This window comes from Odocoileus virginianus, chromosome 20, assembly GCF_023699985.2.
Source record: "Odocoileus virginianus isolate 20LAN1187 ecotype Illinois chromosome 20, Ovbor_1.2, whole genome shotgun sequence".
Lineage (NCBI taxonomy): Eukaryota > Metazoa > Chordata > Mammalia > Artiodactyla > Cervidae > Odocoileus > Odocoileus virginianus.
The window spans coordinates 5300943-5319695 of NC_069693.1; the positions used below are offsets into that span (position 1 = coordinate 5300943).

The following is an 18753-nucleotide window of genomic DNA, read 5'->3' on the forward strand; positions in this document are numbered from 1 at the left end:
CATTCTTAGCATCTGCAAGTCAGGCGTTTTCGGGAAACCAGAGCCGGGAGGGAGAGTCCGGTTTCCCAGCGTAGGCAGGGTGGCCGCAGAGGAGGGGGGGGGGGGGCACCGAGGCTCGGGGACTCCGGAGTCCCACCCTCCCGGCGCGGGCCAACACGCAGACTTGGGGCCCCGGCCACCTGGGACCCCTCCTGGGGCCGCGCCCTGCCGGCTCCCCGCCGTGGTTCCCGGAGCAGGAACGGCGGGCACCGGACGCGGGGGAGGGGGCGGGTGCCCCAGCGGGGGCGGGTGGGGAGACCGGGAAGGCCCTGGAGGGCTGCCCGGACGTTGGCGCCCTTCCCGGCAGGGGGACCTGCGGCTTTTTGCATGGGGGTGGTGGTAGCTGGACGCCGGGCAGGGGGAGGCGAAGGAGACGAGGAGGGGACCGCTGGAGGGCAGCGTCTTGGGACGCCAGGTGTTTGGGGGGAGGAAGGCGAGGTGGGCGCGCGAGAGAAGAGGGGAAGGGTATGGAGGCTTGAGCTTAAGGCGGAGGACAGGCGGGCAAATAACGCCGGCGGAAAGACCCTGGAGTGAGGGAAGGCTAGTCGGTCCCGGCTTTTTTCCTGCCCTTCGTCACCTCCCGCCCCCAATCCTTTTCCAAAACCCCCTAAGAGCCGGAAACGTCCCGCCTCCTCGGAGCTCCTAGCCAACCCAGAGGCAGCTTCCAGGTGACGCCACGGGTTGCCAGGCAAACTGCTATGCGGCTCCTGCGGGCCCCGCGGGTGAGCGGAGCGCACGAAGCCTGGAGGGCATCTCCGCCAGCCCGAGGGCTGTATCCAGCGAGACCGGGACAGAGATACAGAGGAAGAGGGCAAAAGTTCAGAACGCGGGGTGGGGGAGGGGACAGAAACCCAGACGGAAAGGGAATCGGGGAGAGGGTGGGGAAGAATTCCGATCATCAAAAAGAGTCGGAGACAAAAATTGAATCGAACCACCAGTGCCTGCATTTCAAGCCCTTGCCGCGGCCTTCAAGGCTGTCTGGTCTGGCTCTAATTGCTTCTTGCATCTCCTCTCATCTCCCCCGACGCTGCCCCAGTGTCTCTGAGGGTCAGCAGGCCTGGGTGGATGGGCAGCATCGCAGTCCCTGACAAAGGGTCCCAGAAGGTCTGTCTACCTCGATGTATTTTATTTTATACCACACTTGGGGTAACGATAGTTTTTGCAAAAGGTACGTCATTTGCAAGAGGAGGCCCCCAAAAGACACGTTGTCCGTGACAACGCCCCTCCCACCCAGCCTCACCCCTCCCCGGAGGGGGGGCTCCCAGCCCGGGCTCTGCTATCAGCCACTATGTGCTCCCTTCAAGGACCTCTTCCCTCTCGGGGTCCTTGATGCTCCTTCCAGTCTTCCTCTGGCCATCAGTGGGTGGATGGTAGATTTCAGGTGATACGTCAAAGGCTTGACAGGGCTGCAAAGGACTTCCGAGATCTTTTTCCTTCTCTCCCCTTCCACAGAAGGGCCAAACTGGCCCAGAAGCAGCAAGTCTTTCTGGTCACCCTAGATCCCCCCAGTCACTCAGGCTCTAGTTTCTTAGTCCACAGCCTCTGACACCCCTGTGGGTTCCAATCAGAGCTCATCTGGGCTTCAGCTCAATGCTGGATTCACACAAAAATGGTTGGGGTCAATGGACAACTGAAACAAGCCACCGGGGTATGACAGCCAGGGGCAGATTGGAAAACAGATTCCCCATTAGATGTGGCCACCACCCTGTTCCAGCCTCTCCACACAGAAAAGCGGGTCCACCTGTTGATGGACTGCACAAAGTCTCTGGTTAGAACCGACAAGGGGGGGTTTGCCAAGGTCACACAGAAATCAAGGAGTGGCCAGAATGATCCCCGGCACCGCCCTAAGGAGGGTATTCCCGGAGAGGGAGGGTCCCCATGAGAACTCAGGGGCTGTTGGTGGGGTCCCCAAAGGGGCGTATCAGATGAGGATCCCAGGAGGGCCTCAGAGGTGATCGGAGGATTCCAGACAAACAAGGGCATCCCAGACTACATGGCCCAGACACAAGGTTCACTGAGGTCCACCGCCCCCCAAACCTGACAATGGTGTTTTCAGACATGACAAAAGGATCCCAGAGGCACCCATTATGTGATTGGAGATTTTCAGACATTGAAAAGTGACAGCAGGGTGGTTCCAGAGAATTGGGGGATCTCAAAGATGACAAATGAATTTGGAGGCACAGATAGAACGAGAGAGTCACAGATAGGCATAGAGACACGCATGCAAACGGTCCCCCACCCCACCCCAGGGACCCAGACATAACTAGGAGATCTCAGATTTGACAGGAGGGACTCAGACATGAGATGGGATCCCAGAGAGACCCTGGATAGGGCTTAGGGTTGCAGGGAGAGCCCTCCTTCTGATGTGGTGATCTCTAGGTTCACCAGCCCCTAGATGAGATTTGAGGGATTGCAGGCATCACAAGGGGATCCCAGAGAAGTTCCTGGGATTCTGGAAGCACTTTGCCCTGACCCGCCCCTCTACACAGACACGTAGCATAGTCGACTCCAGGTCTTCTGACCCAAGACAGGAAGATCTTGGGGCCCCTGGACATGACAAGGGACCCCCAAAGAGGCCCCAGACACGATGGGGGTGGGGGGGAATCCCAGAGGGGCCCCGGGCTGGGCTTAGGGATTGTGGCAGCAGCCCGCCCCCCGCACCAGTGTGGGGGGGTCCCTGGGTCCTATGACCCAGGGTGCGGGGACGCCCACGTGACACAGGCGTGGAGCCCCTGAGGGCCCCCGAGAGGCCGCCCTGGGCTCAGGCCCGGCGGGCGGCGGGCAGCAGCGCGCTGTCAAACTGGTAGGTGAGCTTGCGCTTGACCTTGCGGATCTCGCCGGTCTTGGCGTAGTTGCGCAGGGCGCGCGCCAGCTTCTGGTAGGTCATGCGCTTGCGGTTGCCCTTCTGCTGGCCCCAGCGGCGCGCCAGGAGCTCCTTGTGCTTCGAGGAGAATTGGAAGACCCCGGCGCCCGGCTCCACCCACCACACGCACTCGCGCATGTCTCCGCGCGTCAGCAGCCCCAGCAGGAACTGGTACAGGCGCAGCTTCTTGCGGGCCCCTGCGGCGGGTGCGGGGCGGTTAACGGAAGCATCCTTCCGGGCCCCACCCCGCGCCCTCCCCGGTCCGGAACCGCCAAGCCCCTGCCTCCCCATCAAGAGAAGTGGGATGAGGGAGGTGGCTGCTGGGTAACCGTGCCTGGCTTCCTCTGTGCCACCCCTCCCATCCAGGGTAAGTTGCTCCCCCTTCCTGAAGGTGTCACCCCAGAACACCCATCTCCCATCCCTGCTTTATTTTTCAGGCTGTGTGCCTATCCTGTGCCTGCTTGGTGGCCAGAATGTATCTGTGGAGCGCACGGGATGAATCTGCCAATAGGTTGGTAGTGCTCCTCAAAGGCTTCTAACAGCTGACTAGTGAAGAAGAGATTTGGAGTTGGTTTGAATCTGCCTGGCCATTTCTTCAGCTTCAGCCCTCCCAGCATGTCAGCTTGAGGGATTGGGATTCTGGGAGAGGCCGAGGGGTCTAACTCCTGGGCTTCTAGAAGCAGCAAGGGGCCCGCAGAGCTCTCGCCGTGGGGAGATGGGGAGCTGTGGCCGTTCATACCAGGCATTAGATACAAGAACCCCACCTCTGCCATTTCCAGCTGTGTGATGTTGGGGTGGTGACCTAACCTCTCTGAGCTGGTGTTTCCTCAGTTATATAAATGAGGCTTGTGTGTGTGTGTGTTTTACTTTTACCAGTCTTTGTGAAGCACTTGGTACCCACGTGCTGTACTATGCACAGTACAATTAAGAGCTCATTTAATTTTCATCACAACCCCACAATACAGGGATGATGATAACAAAGCCCATTTTACAGATGGGAAACTGAGGCCCAGATAAGGAAAGTGACTAATAATTCCAGCTTCCAGGGGTTGAGAGTAATGGAGGTCAGGCACAGGGGCAGAAGCAGAGGTTGAATAGGCGGAAGTTGATATTGTGATGGTTTCTGTTGCTCTTGTGTCCATAATGATGGTGAAGATTTATTAAGTACTGACTCTGTGCCAAGCATTGCTATCTCGTTGACACTTACAATCCCCCGAACACTCCCAGCCACCAGGAATAGACACTATTAGTGTTTTTGCCCCATTGTACAGATAGGAGCCCAAGGCACAGAGAGGTAGACGCAGTTGCCCAAGGCAGCACAGCCAGCAGATGGCAGATCTAGAAAGTGCCCTCAGCGCTGGAGTATATACAGTAGGTGCTTGGGCAGACGTGGTTCCCTTAACCCCCCCTCTAACCCCCACCAACAGTTGGAGTCCCCCCCACCCCATCAGCTCCCACATACCTGCCTCGGATCCCCTGCCTTCGGGGCCAGCCACGAGGACCTCATCCGACTCGCTGTCCGAGACCTCCAGGGCAGGACTGTCCAACAGGAGGTCCTCCTCCTCTGAGAGCACGGGGCTGGGGTAAGGGGCGTACGCCGGGGGGCCCAGGGTCTGCGGAAGGTCAGGGTTACCCATGGCCTGCAGGGGGGCACCCTTCTCTGCCTCCCTCTGCTTCGGTCCCTTCGCTTCTTCCCGGGCCCTGGCTCTGGGCTCCCTGCTCCGCTCACAGCCTGCACTCAGGCTCATTTCCGATCTCCATGGCGGGGCCAGGGACCCCCGGGCCACCTCCGTGAGAGCCTCCTGCCCCTTGACGCACGTCTGCGCCTCTGGTGGCTGGCTTGTGTGATGGAGTAATAATGCCGTTTAACCCCAGCATCGTCAGAGGGGTGAAGGGTTCCCTATGTGCTCAGGTTCTGACGCGGTGCCGGGCACCTCAATCAAAGGATGGGGAACTTGCGCGGTCTCCCCGGCCCTCACCTGGCTTGTGAAGTCTTCCGTGGGGTACGCTGGGAAGCCGGGTCCCGGGGCCTCCAGGCTGGGGGCCGGGTCCAGGCTCCCCACGGGGCTGTAGGTTGAGGGGCCGTAGCAGAGCTGAACACCCTGGGGGTGGCCGAAGGTGGCCACAGCCGGGTCAAAGGTTTCATAGGAGGCGGCTGGGACTGCGGGGCTGAGGCCGTAGCTCCACAGGTCTGGGGGGAAGGGCGCGGGATTAGAAGCCGAGAGGTCTGGCCTTGGGCCCCTCCCCCTCGAAGCCCCCGCCAGCACAGAGGGGCTATTGTGGGCTGTGCAAATCTGTGACCCCAGGATTTGCATGGGCGAGTGGGTGCGTGGGAGAGGAAAGGGGAGGAGGTCTGGAGGCCGGGACTAACCTTGTCCTGCTGGCCCAGCTGACAGCTCCCCTGGGCCTCAGCTCCCCCATCTGTGAAGCGGGCCCAAGGGGCAGTGGGGGAGGGGGGCTGGGCCAGGGTCACTCACCAGGCGCCCCCTCTGAGTCGGGGTAGCTGGAGTGTTTGCAGCTGTCCAGATCGTAGAAGACCCCATCCGGGTACTGATAGGGGTGGGGGAGGAAGAGGGGTCACCCAGGCTGCCAGGTGACCCCACCCACCCTGGACCAGTGGGGAGACTCTGACAGGCTGGGAGAGGGAGAGAAAGAGAGGCCCACGGACTAGGCATCAGAGACAGGGGCACAGAGATGGGAGGTGGGCACAGCACAGCAGAAACACACACAGACCCAGACACACACACACACACACTCACACACAACGAGAGACACAGGCAGAGACACGTAGAAACACAGAGACCACGGTCTCTGACAGACATGGCAGCCAGCTCCCAGTAAGAGTGTGGGCTTCCGGGAACCCCAGCACCTCGCCAGTACACAGTCATAGCAGCTGAGGAGGGTGGAGAATTCCCCCAGCCTTGCCTGCCTCAGGGCCGAGGGCACAGGGGATGAAGGGTAAGAGGCACGGAAGTGTTTCTAACAGAGGGAAAGAAGCTCTCGACCCTTCTTTTATTCACCTCGATATCACTTCAATTCGCCCCAAGAACTGAGCATTGCTTTAGTAAAAATCTACAACTAGAGATATGTCATCCTGGTCTTAGGGCTAGGTATTTACCCACCAGATCTGGAAACGTAAGTCCACAAAAATAGCTTTGTTCAAGAACAATCAGGGAAGCTTTAGTAACAGCCCCAAACGGGAAACAGCCTGAGTGCCCAGGGATGGGAGAACACACAGAACTGTGGTCTCGTCCTCGGAGTACTATACAGCAAAGAAAAAGGAACAGTCTCTGACACACACCTGAGGTCACATGAAGGAAGCCAGACCCAAAGGGGGCCACTGTACATAAAGCTCAGAACCAAACAAAACTAATCTGTGGTGGAAAGTATCAGAGGGGGCTATTGATTGGGAAGGGACATGACAGAATCTTCTAGAGTAACGGCAGCGTTCTCTATCTTCATATGGTCCATGGTTACACAGGTGTGCACATAAGTGAAAACCTCAGTGAGCTGTCCACAAGACTTGTCACTTTTCTGACTTGTAAGACAAACCTCAATTTTTTTTTAAAAAAGCAAAACTCTTCAAGGCGGAGAAGGGTGGGATGCCTTGGGGAAGGGGCACCCACAGGGGTTTCTTTCAAGCATATGTGTGGGGTTTTATTTCTTGGACTAGGCTGTGGGTTTATGGGGGGTGGGGTGTAGTACTCTGCATGTCTGAAATAGTTTCGACTCAATTTTCGAAAATATATAAAGTCAAGCAGAGAAGGGAAGGAGGAAGAAGTAGATTTACTGAATGTGGGATGCATGGAGGAAGAGACACAAAGTCAAAGACACAAAGACCTACTCCTCCCCATTGGAGGAAGTGGACCAGGCTCTGAGAGAAGGAAAGAGATGTTAGAAAAATACTCTGTGATGGCAGCAGGTGGGGAAAAGGGGGCTTGGGGATAGCAATGAAAAGTCAGAAAGACAAAGGGACAGGAAGAAGCAGAGGAGAAAACTGAGGCAGGGAGGCTGCGATGGGCCACGTGGGTCTCCCCCACCCCAGCCCTCGCTGACCCCCAGGACCCCGACTCACCAGACAGCTGAAGTGTGGCCCATCGAGCCTGGAGGGGGAGAGACACAAGGGCATGTCAGGGGCGTCTTCAGCTTCCTGGCTCTCGAAGTGGTTGGGGGATGGATGAGGGGCAGGTGGCTGCAGCTGTGACCACCGCAGCCGGTCCGTGGCTGCGTGTCTTGCTGTGGGACCAGCCCCACCACATTCACCCCCACTCTCCCACCGGGACAGGAAGTGGGGCGCGGAGGCCAGGCAAATGTTCCCCCCTCCCCTGGGATTTGCATAGACGGAGGCCGGGCGGGGGCAGGGAAAGTGAAGGAGAGAAAGTCCCCGGAGAGAAGATGTGGGTGCCCGAGGGCGGGTGGGGGTGGGGAGGGGGCCTCGGTGAGCGAGTCCGTTCAATGGGTCCATCCTGGACCAGAGGGGAGAGACGATGGGAGAATACACAGATGGGGAAACACAGAAGAGGCTCCGCCAGGGTGAAGGGAGGAGAGGAGGGAAGGGAGAAAGGTGTGGAGAGACGTTCGCGCTTGGGCTGCCGGAGGTATTTATTAAGCCCCAGAAATGGGTGGGGAATAGACGGGCCGACAGATGGAGAGATGAAACAGAAAGACTGGAGACAGACACAGCGAGGGAGCAAGAGGCAGCAAGAGACCCACCAACAGAAGATGTGGCCCGCAGCACAGGCTGCAGACAGTCAGGGATGCAGTGAGACCCGGGGGAAGACAGGGACAGAGGCCAAGGGCCATTCGGGAGGACACCGGGGTGGAGGGAAGAAAGCGCCCCAGGGGAGAGATCCTTTCTCTTTTCTCTCCCCAGGGGTCCAGGGGAGACACAGGTGGGATGCAGGAAGGAATCGAGGAAGTGGCAGAGGCAAAGAGACCCAGGAAGGGGAGTGGACCCCAGCCCCTCCCACCCACCTGCCCCCTGGGTGGGACAGAGACCACCGCCCCGCCGGGGGGCCTGGTGGCAGGAGGGTCAAAGGTGAGGGGCAGGGCGGGGGTCCTGGGTCCCGGGTTCGGAGGGCCCCCACTTACTGTGCAGCCTCTAGGGTGAGCATGGTGGTGCTTGCTGCCGCCTGCAGCCACCACCCCTATTTATACCTTGGCCCAGCCCCCGGGGTGGGGGGGGCAGGGGTGCCGGCTGGCTGTGAGCTCAGCCCTCCTCGAAAATCCCCTCAGGGAGGGGGTCGGGGAGGGGGCTGGATTGCACAACCCCTTGGTCACGTGGCAAGGAGGGTGGGCCCAGGGGTTCTCTGGATTTGGGGATCCCCAGGGTTGGGGTGGGGGGGCTGGCCCTGAGGAATGGAGATGGGAGAAGCATTGGCTTTGGCGGGACCCTGAGAAAGTAAGGGTCTTGTGGTCAGGGTGTGTGTGTGGGGGGGCCTCTGGACAGAGGAGCCGGGGGGAGTGGGTTCCTGGGGGACACACAGAAACCGACAACAGGTGAGAGCACTGGGGTGTCAGAGGCGGGGGAGCAGGGGCTTCCAGAGTGGATGTGAATTCAGCAGGGGTCCCTGAGGAAGAAACCCAGTCCTGAAGTTGGTGGGGACCCCGAGGTGGAAACACTGTGGGTGTGTGACCTGAGGGGGGGGGTCCCCTGGTCGTTCCGGGGAGCAGGAGCCTCCTGCCGGGGGCTGCCCCAGGCCTGGAGGAAGCAGGTCAGCACCTGGAGGGCGGGGCCCACAGAGGCTCTGCAGGCTGGGGCCTGGGGGGAGCCCTCAGGAGGGGCGGGGAGATCTGATCTGACCCAGGGGTCTTGCAAGGGAGGGTGAAGGGGCCAGTGGGGGCCTCCTGGGGGTCGGGGCATCCCACTCAGTGAAGCGAGGCCACCTGGGCCAGGGCTCGTGACAGTGGACCACGACCCCCCAGAGACCACGAGACACCATGGAACAAAAGGCCTGAGCTTTATTAATTCCCCACCTGTCCCCCCGCCCCCCAAGGTGGGAAGTCCGCTGAGGTCAGAGGTCACCAGGCCTCGGGGCCGGGGGGCCCGAAGCGCCGCAGCAGCCGCTCCTGGTCCTCCAGGTCCTTCCGCACCTTCTTGCGCATATAGAAGATGGGACAGTCCCGGCTGTGGGCCGGGCTGCTGTCAGGGCCCGAGGCAGGGCAGGGGCCGTTCCCAGGACTTTGGCCCCTGTGTGCTGCCCACCCGACGCCCGCCCACCAGGGGCTGTTTGCTCAGCAAGCCCGGGGGGGAGCCGATAACAGCGGGTGCTCGCTCAGGCGCTGGGCCACCGGCCGTATATCACCTGGCACCTGGCACCTGGCGTGGGAACCCGCCCCGCCCACCCGTTCCCTGGGGAAAGCCCGGCCCGCCCTGGGGGAGGGGGCTGGGACCCTGCATGTGCCTCTGTGTGATGGTGTGTATGGCCATTTCCTGGGCAGATACTGGGTGCCCGGCCCTGCCTGATCAGCAGCCCCCCACGCCCACCCCAGAGAGGCCAGGACACCGAGGGTCGGGGAGACCTTCACAGCTAGAGAGGGATGTGGGGGGGGAGGGCGCGGGCACTTGAGCCTGAGAGCTGGGAGCCGGGTTTTGAGCCAGGCCTGGGCAGCGGGCTGGGGGGGGGGCTGCGCTGGCCTGGCCAGCCGCCCACCTGGTGCAGATGACGTCCTCGTGCAGGCTGCCTTGGCAGCGCTGACACTGGGTCCACAGGCGTGAGAAGCGCTCCTCCAGGGCACTCAGGTGGGACACCTGGGGACGGCAGGGGCTGAGCGGGAGCCCGGCCCCGCCCGACCCCCAGCTGCTCGGCCCGCCTCCCCTGACCCCTCACCTCCTTCTGGTACAGCTCCGACTCCCGGGGCTGGCAGAACTTGCACACGGCTCCTGGGATTGGGGCGGGGGGGCGGTCAGCACAGGGGAGCTGGGGCTGAGCCAGGGCCTGGGCCGACCCATCCCCGCCCGCTGCCCATCCCGGCTTCTGAAAGTCCCCATCGACAGAGAACAAGGGAGCAAGTGTGTGGAGAAAACTCCCTGGGGAACTCCCGGGGGAGGGGGCCTGGGACCCTCATGGCGGCGCCTGTAGACGGGAGCCCCACCCAGAGGCCACGCCAGCCTGTGAGGCTGGTGCCGGAGAGCTCGGGTGATGGCAGAGGCGGGAAGGCCAGGGGCTGGGGTCCCGCACTCACCCTGGTGGCTGAGGACAGTGCGACAGCCAATGCAGCAGTTGCGGCGTTTGGCGAAGGCCAGGAGGCCGCCCACCTTGCCCGTGAGCACCGTCTTGCAGCGGGTGTGGTCCCCGCCTGCAGGTGAGGGCAGGCGGTGGGTTGGGTGCCAGACCGGGCCCCCAATACCCCCACCCGCCCCAGGAGGCCCCCCCATACGCAGCAGCACGGCCTCCGCGCGGCCCTCGCCCAGGATGGGCTCGAAGATGCGCAGGAGCGGCTTGGCGAGCTGCTGCTCCAGGTAGTACTGCGTGTCGATGGGCAGGCTGTGCTCCAGTACAAACAGGGGGTCCTGTGGGCAGAGCAGGGCCCCGTCACACGGGGCAATGGAGTGGAGGGGCCTGGGAGGGGCTGAGGGTCCGGGGTCCCTGGAGCCGCAGAGGTTGGGGGGGGGGAGTCCTTCAATCATGAGTGGGGGCAATGCTGAGTGGCAGTCGCTAGCCCAGACTAGGATGGGGTCAGAGGTCATGGGGATCCCTGGTCACAGGCTCCGTGATTCATAGGTAGACGCCCTCAGGTCCCCAAGGAAGGGTCAGAGAGCACAGTGGGGGCAGGAGGTGCAAAGATAAGAGCTGGAGGCTGGAAGCCCAGATCGAAGGTGATGGGGCAGGAACTGGGGACTGCAGAGGGGATTGTGGGGTCAGGGGTCACCAGACATCCAGATAGGATGCAGGAGGCTGTGAATCCCAGGGAAGTACAAGTTGGAGAGCCGGGACCAAGAAGCCAGAGCCACAGAAACAGATGGTGCGACAGGTACTCTCGCCGTCTGCAGGGAGGCTGCGCCCCCTTCTCCAGGAGGGGTCCGAATAGCGATGGGGGGGGGGGGGGGGGCCTTTCCAGAGGATGCAGGAAAGCCTGAGAGCAAAGCATCACGGAGCCAACTCCCAGGGGTGTGTTGATGTGTTGGGGGCGGTTCTCAAGGTCCCCGCGGGGCCGGGGAGAGGAACACCCTCCCGCCAGGCCTGGAAAGCAGAAGTGAGAGCCAGAGAGCTGGGCGGAGCGCGCAGCCCAGGTGGGCCTGACCTCGGACTTCATGTAGGCGGCCACGCCCTTGGCAGCGCTGATGATCACGTAGGGGACGCGGTCGCCCAGGCTGGGTGCGCTCCCGGGGTCCCGCTTCCTCATCCTGCGGGGAGACCGGGGCGGCGGGCCCGGGTGAGGGCAGGTGGGCCGGGTGGGGGCGGGCGGGCGGGAAGTGGCGGGCCCAGCTGGCTGGCAAGGGGCTATTTCTGGCCGCCCCCACCCCCTCCTGGGCCGGGCGCACCTCTCGGCCAGCTCCACGTGGGCCTGCTTGCCCGAGTAGTCGGCGGCAGCGCGGGTCAGCTCCTTGGTGATGACCAGCTGCGAGATGTCAATGCGATTACACAGCAAGTCGGAGATGACGTCCTGCGCATGCGCCACGGCGCCCGAGGGGTCTCTGCAGAGGGGCGGCAGTCAGCGGGACTTGGGGTACGCGCCAGGGGCGGGGAAGGGCCCTGCCCGGCCGCCGGCTGCCAAGGGGCAGAAACCGGGCCGGAACCCGCAGCTGTCCGACCCCACACTCTTTCCACAGCGCCGCCACCGAAGGGCCGGGCCTGACACCTGTGTCCCCAGGGGAGGAGGGGCTGGGGGCCGGGCCCCGGGGCCGGGTGGGGGTCCCCACGCACCGGTCGATGAGCAGGCGACGCAGCGAGGCGGTGACGAGGTTGGCCACCAGGGGGCAATTGTCCCTGCGCACGGCCTCCAGGCCCTTGCAGTCCATGCGGTCGTGGGCGTCCGGCCGGGAGGAGAAGAGCAGGCCCGCATACCGCTTCTTGCTGATGAGCAGGTAGGGGAAGTAGACCTGGGGGAAAGCCGCCGCGGGCTGAGCCCCTGGGACTGTGGGCGCCAGCGCCCCATCCTGAGACTTCCCTAGAAAAGGGACAGTCAGGGATGGTCCCCGGGGATGTGGGCTTGGGTCACTGGGGAAGGTGGACCCTAAGACCCCAGCATCCCAGCTCCGAGGGGCTGTGTGGGGGACTCAGCATTCCAGGGACTGCCCCCCAAATCAGAAACGGACTGGAATAAACCTAGACCCTAAAACCCAAGATCTAGACACCAGGGTAAAGTCTGGAGGGCCCAAATGGAGGCTTGAGACAGACCAGAAGCAGACAGGGGAGCCAGGCAGCACCCCCTCAAAAAGAGGAGACTATAGGCAGGGAGTGAGCCTGAGGCGGGGCCTCCCCAGACGGACAGGCTCCAAATCTGAGAGCAAGTGCACCCCAGCTGTGAATGCTGGGGACTGAGTGTGATGTGAGGGCTCCCAGACCCAAGCCTGTCTCACTCTGGGAGAACTGGAAAGCAGCGCTCCAATCCAGGCATCGCCTGGTCAGGGGGCCCCCAATGGACAGGGCTCCCCCCCACACCTAAAAACCGGAGATGCTCCAAGACTGACAGCATCTTTACGAAACACTGTCTTGCAGAGCAAAGACCAAGATCCTGAACTCAGGAGGATCCAGGCAGCAAACAAAATACCTCAAAAGTGGGGCTTATGAACTCAATGAATGGGACACCCAGTTCAGGGTACCCCAAAATGGAGACCTGAGCAACATAGGGTACCCAGACGTTGACACAGCAGGAGAATCTCACACAAATGCAGACATCCTGAGACTCAGAGACCCTCCCCAAAAAGTGGCGAGGCGCACGTCTGTCCAGTCCAAGCACTGGGGGCTCCCACTTACTTTCTCAAACTCTAGCCGGATGGGCGAGGGGAAGTGGCCGGACACCCAGTCTGCAGCCTCCCGTCCCAGAGCCATTGCCTCAGCCACGGAGGAAACGCCGAAGCGGCACATGACCGAGTCTGTGTCACCATACACCACCTGGGGAGGGGCGCGTGTGACCCGGAGGGGCGGGGAGATGCTGGGCAGCCCCGCACTTCCCACGCCAGCCCCGGGCCCGTCTCAGGCAGCAGCGGGCAGGCAGGAGGCCCCTGACCTTGGCGCTGGTGCTGTAGCCGTTCTCCACCGTGTACTTGGACTCCACGAGCTGCTTTGTCTTCTCAATCATCTGGCGCCCGAACCCGGTGACACTCTGTTGGGGAGAATCATGCAGTGTGAGGGCCCAGAGGCCATCTGAGGGAACACGGGCTTGGGGTCCCACCTCTGCTGCTCCTCCAGGTATAAGCATGGGTGAGCCGCTGTCTCTCTGGGCCTCAGCTTCCAAATCTGCAAAACGGGCTGCTGAGCTGCTCCTTAACGGAGGTCCTTAGAGGAAGGCCTGACGGCAGCAAATGGTGGCGGAAAGGCCAGCCCCAGAAGAGGCCGTCAGCTCAGTGTCTCTCCACACGGGTACTGAGACAGCTGGTGACATTCCTGGCCCCATTCCCCCACCCTTGGGCAATCAGAAATGTCCCCCCAGAGATAGGGGGTGTAAACAGGGCCAGGGGAGACCATTTTTTTCCAAATAAGGAAACTCAATCTAGGGAAAGAGGAGGGACACACTAAGGAGAAACACATGTGACTTCTGTTTTTGTTTGGATCCAGCCAGAAAACCTTTGTCTTTAACTTGAGCATTTAGGCCATTTATGTTTAGTGTAATTACTGATTATATGTGAGCTTAAATCTACCATCCAACCGTCTTCTATTTGTCCCACCCATTCGATGTTCCTTTTTCTTTCAAACTTTTTTCTGAAACGACTCAGTCCTTTTTTTTGTCCCACCTTCTGGCCTTCATAAGCTTAAGAAACAGAAATAGGAAAAGAGGCCAAGAAACAGACATACCTGAGACAGAGAGAAGGGGCTGAGAGGAAAATGACAAGAGAGACAAGGCCAGGAAGCGGCAGCAGTGATGAGGAAGCGCCAGGGGAAGCCCAGCCACACCCTCCTGCCTGGCCTCCCCTTGGGAGCTGCAACCTGATGCCCAAGCATCCACTGCTTTCCACCGAGGAGGTTGGGAGAGGCCCCAGGGATTAGGAAGCGCCAGAAAGAGTGGTAAGGGTGATCTACCACAAGAGATTAACCTCGCCCAAAGAGAGGTCTGGCTCTTGGCTGGCTCCTGGGAGGGAACCTCTAAACCCTTGGCATGTCCTGCCTGACAAATGTCTTTGTTCATCTGGGACCTTGGGTCACACCAAGTGATCTAATGTGATTTATGGTGGGGGCCTTGGGCCACACCGTATCACCTTGACCTCTGGAGGGACTAGAGACTGAGTAACTGAGGTCAGTCACATTGTGTACTCCATGCACCTGATCCTCAATAAAAACCCCGGCCACCAAGGCTGGGGTGAACGTCCGTGATGGGCAGTACCACAAGTCCATCAATGTGGGAGGAAGGAGAGCTGTCTGCAGGACTCCCCTGGGAAAGGCAAGTGGAAGCTTCCACCTGGTCCTCCCCTGGACTTTGCCCCATGTGCCTTTCCCTTGGCTGGCTTTAACCCCTATCCTTTTACTGTAATAAATCATAACCATAACAGCTTTTCTGAGTTCTGAATCCTTCTAGTGAATCACTGGATCTGAGGGTGGCTTGGGGGCCCCTGAACTACAAGTGGGTAGGTGGATGGGGGTGCACAGGCCCCTCCCAACAGAATGCCCAGCCCCTTCTACCCAAAGCCATGTGAGGACTGACACAACGTTCAGGAAGGGAGCTCCCTGTGGCTGGAGAGAACCAACTCTGGAATGTGCAGGGACCCAAACCCCAGCGTAAGGGACTAGAGAGAAGACCTTTCTAAGAATCTCTTAGGCCATGAGCTGAGGCACTGATCCCAGCTTGGCAGAACCTCAGTGATTCAGGCCTGCTGTGGTCTTGCTATGGGTGTGTTTCTGTCTGAGCAGTAAACAGCCCCCACAGGATGCTGCTTGTGGGCACTTCTCCCCAACATTTCCTCTCGGAGCAGAGCACTGTCCTAGTGCCAGCCGAGCATCCTCGCCGGGGTCCTCACTCAGGCACAGGATGTGGGACCTGCGTGCCTGAGGACATACAGTGAGTCAAATGCCCGAGCCTGACCGTGCTGCTGGGTGACCCCCAGCCTTGGTGGTCTGGGGTTTTACTGGGGGTCAGGTGCCTGGAGCACCATGTGACTGACCTCAGTTACTCAGTCTCCAGTCCCTCCAGAGGTCAAGGGGATATGGTGTGGCCCAAGGCCCCTGACAGAGACACGGCCCTGTGCTCCCATCAGGAGGGGGAAGGGAAGGTGCTCTCTACTCTGCCACCCCGATGGGGACCAGGGGAGGAGGTGGGCTGGGGTGGCAACTGCCAGGGAAACGAGGCTGCCAGGTGACTGTAGGACAGGTGGAAAGAACGAGCCAAACTGGGTCCCTCCCTTCATTCCTCGGCCTCTGCCTGCCCTGCCCCGCCCCACCCCACCCATCCTTCCCCGACTTTGTCTACCGAGCACCAACTGCTTTCCTGTACACATTTACTACTGTTGCCATATGTGCCCCCACAAGGCTGGACACTAGGGCAGGAACTCTCACCGTGTCACCGGCTGGACACACAGGGCCCAAGGCCCAGCCCACAGTGAACAGTCAGCAAGTGTTTTGCTGAACCAATCACGTAGGCATCCACTCTCCAAAAGGCCAGTGGGTTGGGACGATCCAGGCTCTGACCTCCACCACACTGAGCCCTGGTTCTCCCCAAGAGGGGTTGTCTGCCCTCTATCTGCCACTGTGCACTCACCTGTGAGATTTCCAGGCACGGCAGCTTGCCCACCTGGGCGCCAGTGAAGCCATATACAGAGTTGGCGCTCACTTTTAGCGCCAGCTGGCGCCCATCCAACACTTGCCGCCGTAGGGGGTCTGTCTCCTTGGCCAGCTCAGCCTTGGCCCTGGGAAGAGAAAGGAGGACGTGGGGACCAAAGGCCACTCGAATGGCATCCCAGACCTCACAGGGAGACGAGAGGGCTGGGTCAGGGTGCCTTTCTGGAAAGGAGTGCCACGTACAGTTGTGCAGGTTGCACACTGCATGGAATTGCCTAGCAGAGGGGATGGAGGAAGCTGCCTGCAGTGGGTGACTTGTTCTAATTGAGACGCAGCTGCAGCAACATGTGCTGGTGAGGAACAGGGATTCCAGGCCGCTTCAATAAGCCTGAGCTGAGAGCAGGGTGGGCGGGGGGAGCTCAAGGGCCCACCTCTTCCGGGCGCTGAGCAGGTTCTCCAGGATCTGGGGGAGCAGCCCCTTCCGCACGGATGTCTTCACAAACTCGTCCCCTGTGGGCGTCTTGATGAACTGATCCTCAGTCAGGCTGGATGAGAGACGGTGCGGGTGACACCTGGCCCCCCCAGCTCCTCGTCTTCATCCCCCAGGACATCTCTACCTCTCGCCAGTCCCCTCCCCTCCCCACTAGCTCTGGGTCTCTGGCCCCACTCTGGCCGGTCCCTGGGCAGTCTCAGGGTCCATGTGCTGAGAGGCGCTGTACCCTAGTTTCTGGGCAGCACCAGGCCGCAGGAGCGTGGTATAGCACAGGTTGTGGGCCATCATGATGGACGGGTACAGCGAGGAGAAGTCCAGGGTGGCGATGGGGACGTCATAGTACCTGGGGGCGTGAGGGCGAGTCAGGGCCGGGCGCCCCCTTGCACCCACCACCCTGGCCCCCTGCTCCCTCTGCCGGGCCTCACCCTTTCAGGGGCTCGATGACCGTGGCCCCGGTATAGTCCTCGCCGCCCTCCGTCTTTACCACGGGCATCAGCAGCCCCTGGCGCATGGCCTGGGAAAGGAGAAGGTGGGACCCAAGGGCGGGGGGTGAGCAGGGCCCCTCACTGGGGAGCGCGGTGGCCGGGCTGCCCAAGGCTCTGCCTGCTGACCTGCCGCAGCAGCTGGGACACAACCTTGACCTGTTGGCCGCGGCTCAGCAGGTAGCCGAGGGGCACGCCGGTGACGCGCGCCATCTCCATGGCGTTCACCAGCACCATGAGCCGCTCCAGCAGCCGCAGGGGCAGGAAGGCGTCCTTGAGGCAGTACACGGCCAGGCGGCGGCGCGTCTGGTCGTTCCCGTTCTGGGGACAGGGACAGGGGTCAGGCAGGCGACAGGGTGGAAGGGAGGAGGGTGCGGACTGAGGGGCTAGTGTGGACTAGGAGGGGCGGGGCAGCGGAACAGAGGTCGCCACTCCAGAGGTCACAGGAATGGCTAGGGATACAGCTCCCATCTGGGGAGGGAGGTCAGAGGTCAAGGGCAGGAGGTGAAGGGGGAAGGGCAGGAGAACAGGCACGGGATGTCCAAGACCAGGAAGGTAGGCAGGCGACTGAGGGCCACCAGTGTGGGGAGATGAAGGGGTGGGAGGTGGGGGTTTGAGGGCACGAGGGGCACGGGGTCTGTGGGATCGGGAGGTGGGGTCTGAGGGGACGAGAGGCGGGGTCTGAGGGGACGAGAGGCGGGGTCTGAGGGGATGAGGGGCGGGGTCTGAGGGCTCAAGAGGTGGAGACTTAGGGGACAAGAGGCGGGGTCTGAGGGCACAAGGGGCAGGTTCTGAGGGCTCGGGAGACGGAGTCTGAGGGGATGAGGGGCGGGGTCTGAGGGCACGAGGGGTGGGGTCTGTGGGTTCGGGAGGTGGAGTCTGAGGGGACGAGAGGCGGGGCCTGAGGGGACGAGGGGCGGGGTCTGAGGGCTCAGGAGGTGGAGTCTGAGGGGATGAGGGGCGGGGTCTGGCGGCACGAGAGAAGGGGTCTGAAGGCCTGGGAAGTGGGGTCTGTGGGCACGAGGGGTGGGGTCTGTGGGTTCGGGAGGTGGAGTCTGAGGGGACGAGAGGCGGGGCCTGAGGGGACAAGAGGCGGGGTCTGAGGGCTCGGGAGATGGAGTCTGAGGGGATGAGGGGCGGGGTCTGGCGGCACGAGAGAAGGGGTCTGAAGGCCTGGGAAGTGGGGTCTGTGGGCACGAGGGGCGGGGTCTGAGGGCTAGGGAGATGGAGAGGGGCACATGCACCTGCAGGTCTGTGATGATGCTGTGCTGCACGTCCTCCTTCTGCTCGCCCAGGAAGTGGAAGCTCACGGCGTTGAGCGTGTAGGACCGGAGCTTGTACTCCCGCAGCAGCACCTGCGGCGGGCGCGGCAGGTTGGACGGCAGCCCTGGGGAAGTGAGCCCGCGAGGGCTGCCCCTCCTGGCCTGGCCGTACCTGCAGCATGTCCATCTGCACGCGGCCCACCATGCTGACCACCTTGCTGTCCCTCCGGCCGGTCTGCCTGGACTGGAAGGACGAGTCCCGGATGTTGGAGCGGAGGCCGATCACACGGCCCAGAAAGGGGAAGCGCGGCACCTGGGGGCACAGCACACAGGGAGGGCGGAGGCTGGGGGGGTCTGCAGGGCTGAGCCACAGGAGCAGGGACCACATCACCCATAACATCCACTGCGGTGCCGCCCTGTGCCTGCTGACAGCCCTGTGGACTAGGGAAGTTGGGCAGGCACGAACTGGAGGCTGCACAGAGAGAGTCAGAGGCCTGGGACTATGGGAGTGAAGGGGGCAAGGACGGTGCCCAGGGGCTGAGGAGCTGCACCCAGACGGGGAGCTGCAGGAGGACAGACTTGGGGACAATGCTGAGCTTGCTGGGGAAGCAGTGGGTGCACGGGGTGGGGGGCCTGGGGGTCGACCAGTTGAAAGCACAAGCAGGGGCCTGCATGGAGAGCTAGGTCTACACTGGAGACAGTGAACTGGGGAGACCAGGCATGGAGGACAGGCGTGAGCTGG

The 18753-nt window shown here is 61.7% G+C and overlaps 2 protein-coding genes and 2 long non-coding RNA genes across 8 annotated transcripts in view; 2 read left to right on the forward strand and 2 right to left on the reverse strand.

Moving 5' to 3' along the window:
* Positions 1-1143: 1143 nt before the first annotated feature.
* Positions 1144-8068, reverse strand: SPIB (Spi-B transcription factor). 5 transcript variants are annotated; one of them, XM_020886892.2, is made up of 6 exons: positions 7994-8068; positions 6978-7005; positions 5380-5452; positions 4882-5093; positions 4365-4515; positions 1144-3099 (listed from the first exon to the last, which is right to left on the reverse strand). In XM_020886892.2, the coding sequence occupies exons 1-6, from the start codon at positions 8014-8016 to the stop codon at positions 2801-2803; spliced, it is 786 nt and encodes a 261-aa protein (XP_020742551.2). In that variant the 5' UTR covers positions 8017-8068; the 3' UTR covers positions 1144-2800. The 5 variants fall into 5 exon arrangements, with proteins under 5 accessions (XP_020742551.2, XP_070306542.1, XP_070306545.1 ...); XM_070450444.1 differs by having other exon boundaries at positions 3010-3099; positions 4369-4515; XM_070450441.1 differs by lacking the exon at positions 7994-8068 and having other exon boundaries at positions 6978-7852.
* LOC110133134 (uncharacterized) lies at positions 2987-5420 on the forward strand. Its single transcript, XR_002312692.2, has 2 exons — positions 2987-3073; positions 3340-5420. It is a non-coding gene; the product is annotated as an uncharacterized lncRNA (long non-coding RNA).
* A 775-nt stretch (positions 8069-8843) lies between the features above and the next one.
* Positions 8844-18753, reverse strand: part of POLD1 (DNA polymerase delta 1, catalytic subunit) — a 24269-nt gene continuing 14359 nt past the window's right edge. The window contains exons 11-27 of the mRNA XM_070450440.1: positions 18184-18324; positions 17994-18104; positions 16879-17070; positions 16693-16781; positions 16494-16610; positions 16206-16319; positions 15755-15902; positions 13076-13171; positions 12823-12960; positions 11770-11945; positions 11388-11540; positions 11147-11249; positions 10283-10415; positions 10088-10201; positions 9733-9785; positions 9556-9653; positions 8844-9029 (exon numbers count right to left, since the gene is read on the reverse strand). Coding sequence (XP_070306541.1) covers positions 8924-9029; positions 9556-9653; positions 9733-9785; positions 10088-10201; positions 10283-10415; positions 11147-11249; positions 11388-11540; positions 11770-11945; positions 12823-12960; positions 13076-13171; positions 15755-15902; positions 16206-16319; positions 16494-16610; positions 16693-16781; positions 16879-17070; positions 17994-18104; positions 18184-18324 — 2082 coding nt within the window. The 3' untranslated portion in view covers positions 8844-8923. The remainder of the gene's footprint in view (positions 9030-9555; positions 9654-9732; positions 9786-10087; positions 10202-10282; positions 10416-11146; positions 11250-11387; positions 11541-11769; positions 11946-12822; positions 12961-13075; positions 13172-15754; positions 15903-16205; positions 16320-16493; positions 16611-16692; positions 16782-16878; positions 17071-17993; positions 18105-18183; positions 18325-18753) is intronic.
* Positions 11841-14551, forward strand: LOC139029803 (uncharacterized). The gene is made up of 2 exons (XR_011482015.1): positions 11841-11930; positions 12565-14551. It is a non-coding gene; the product is annotated as an uncharacterized lncRNA (long non-coding RNA).

Bases quoted from the DNA above. Each gene is read 5' to 3' on its own strand.
- SPIB (XM_070450441.1), bottom strand. From the start codon at position 7,367: ATGGACCCATTGAACGGACTCGCTCACCGAGGCCCCCTCCCCACCCCC. The intron at 5,453-6,977 runs GTGAGTCGGGGT...CACCCCTATCAG, and splicing joins GGCCACACTTCAGCTGTCTG to TACCCGGATGGGGTCTTCTA. The intron at 4,516-4,881 runs GTGAGGGCCGGG...GACCTTCCGCAG, and splicing joins CGGAAGACTTCACAAGCCAG to ACCCTGGGCCCCCCGGCGTA.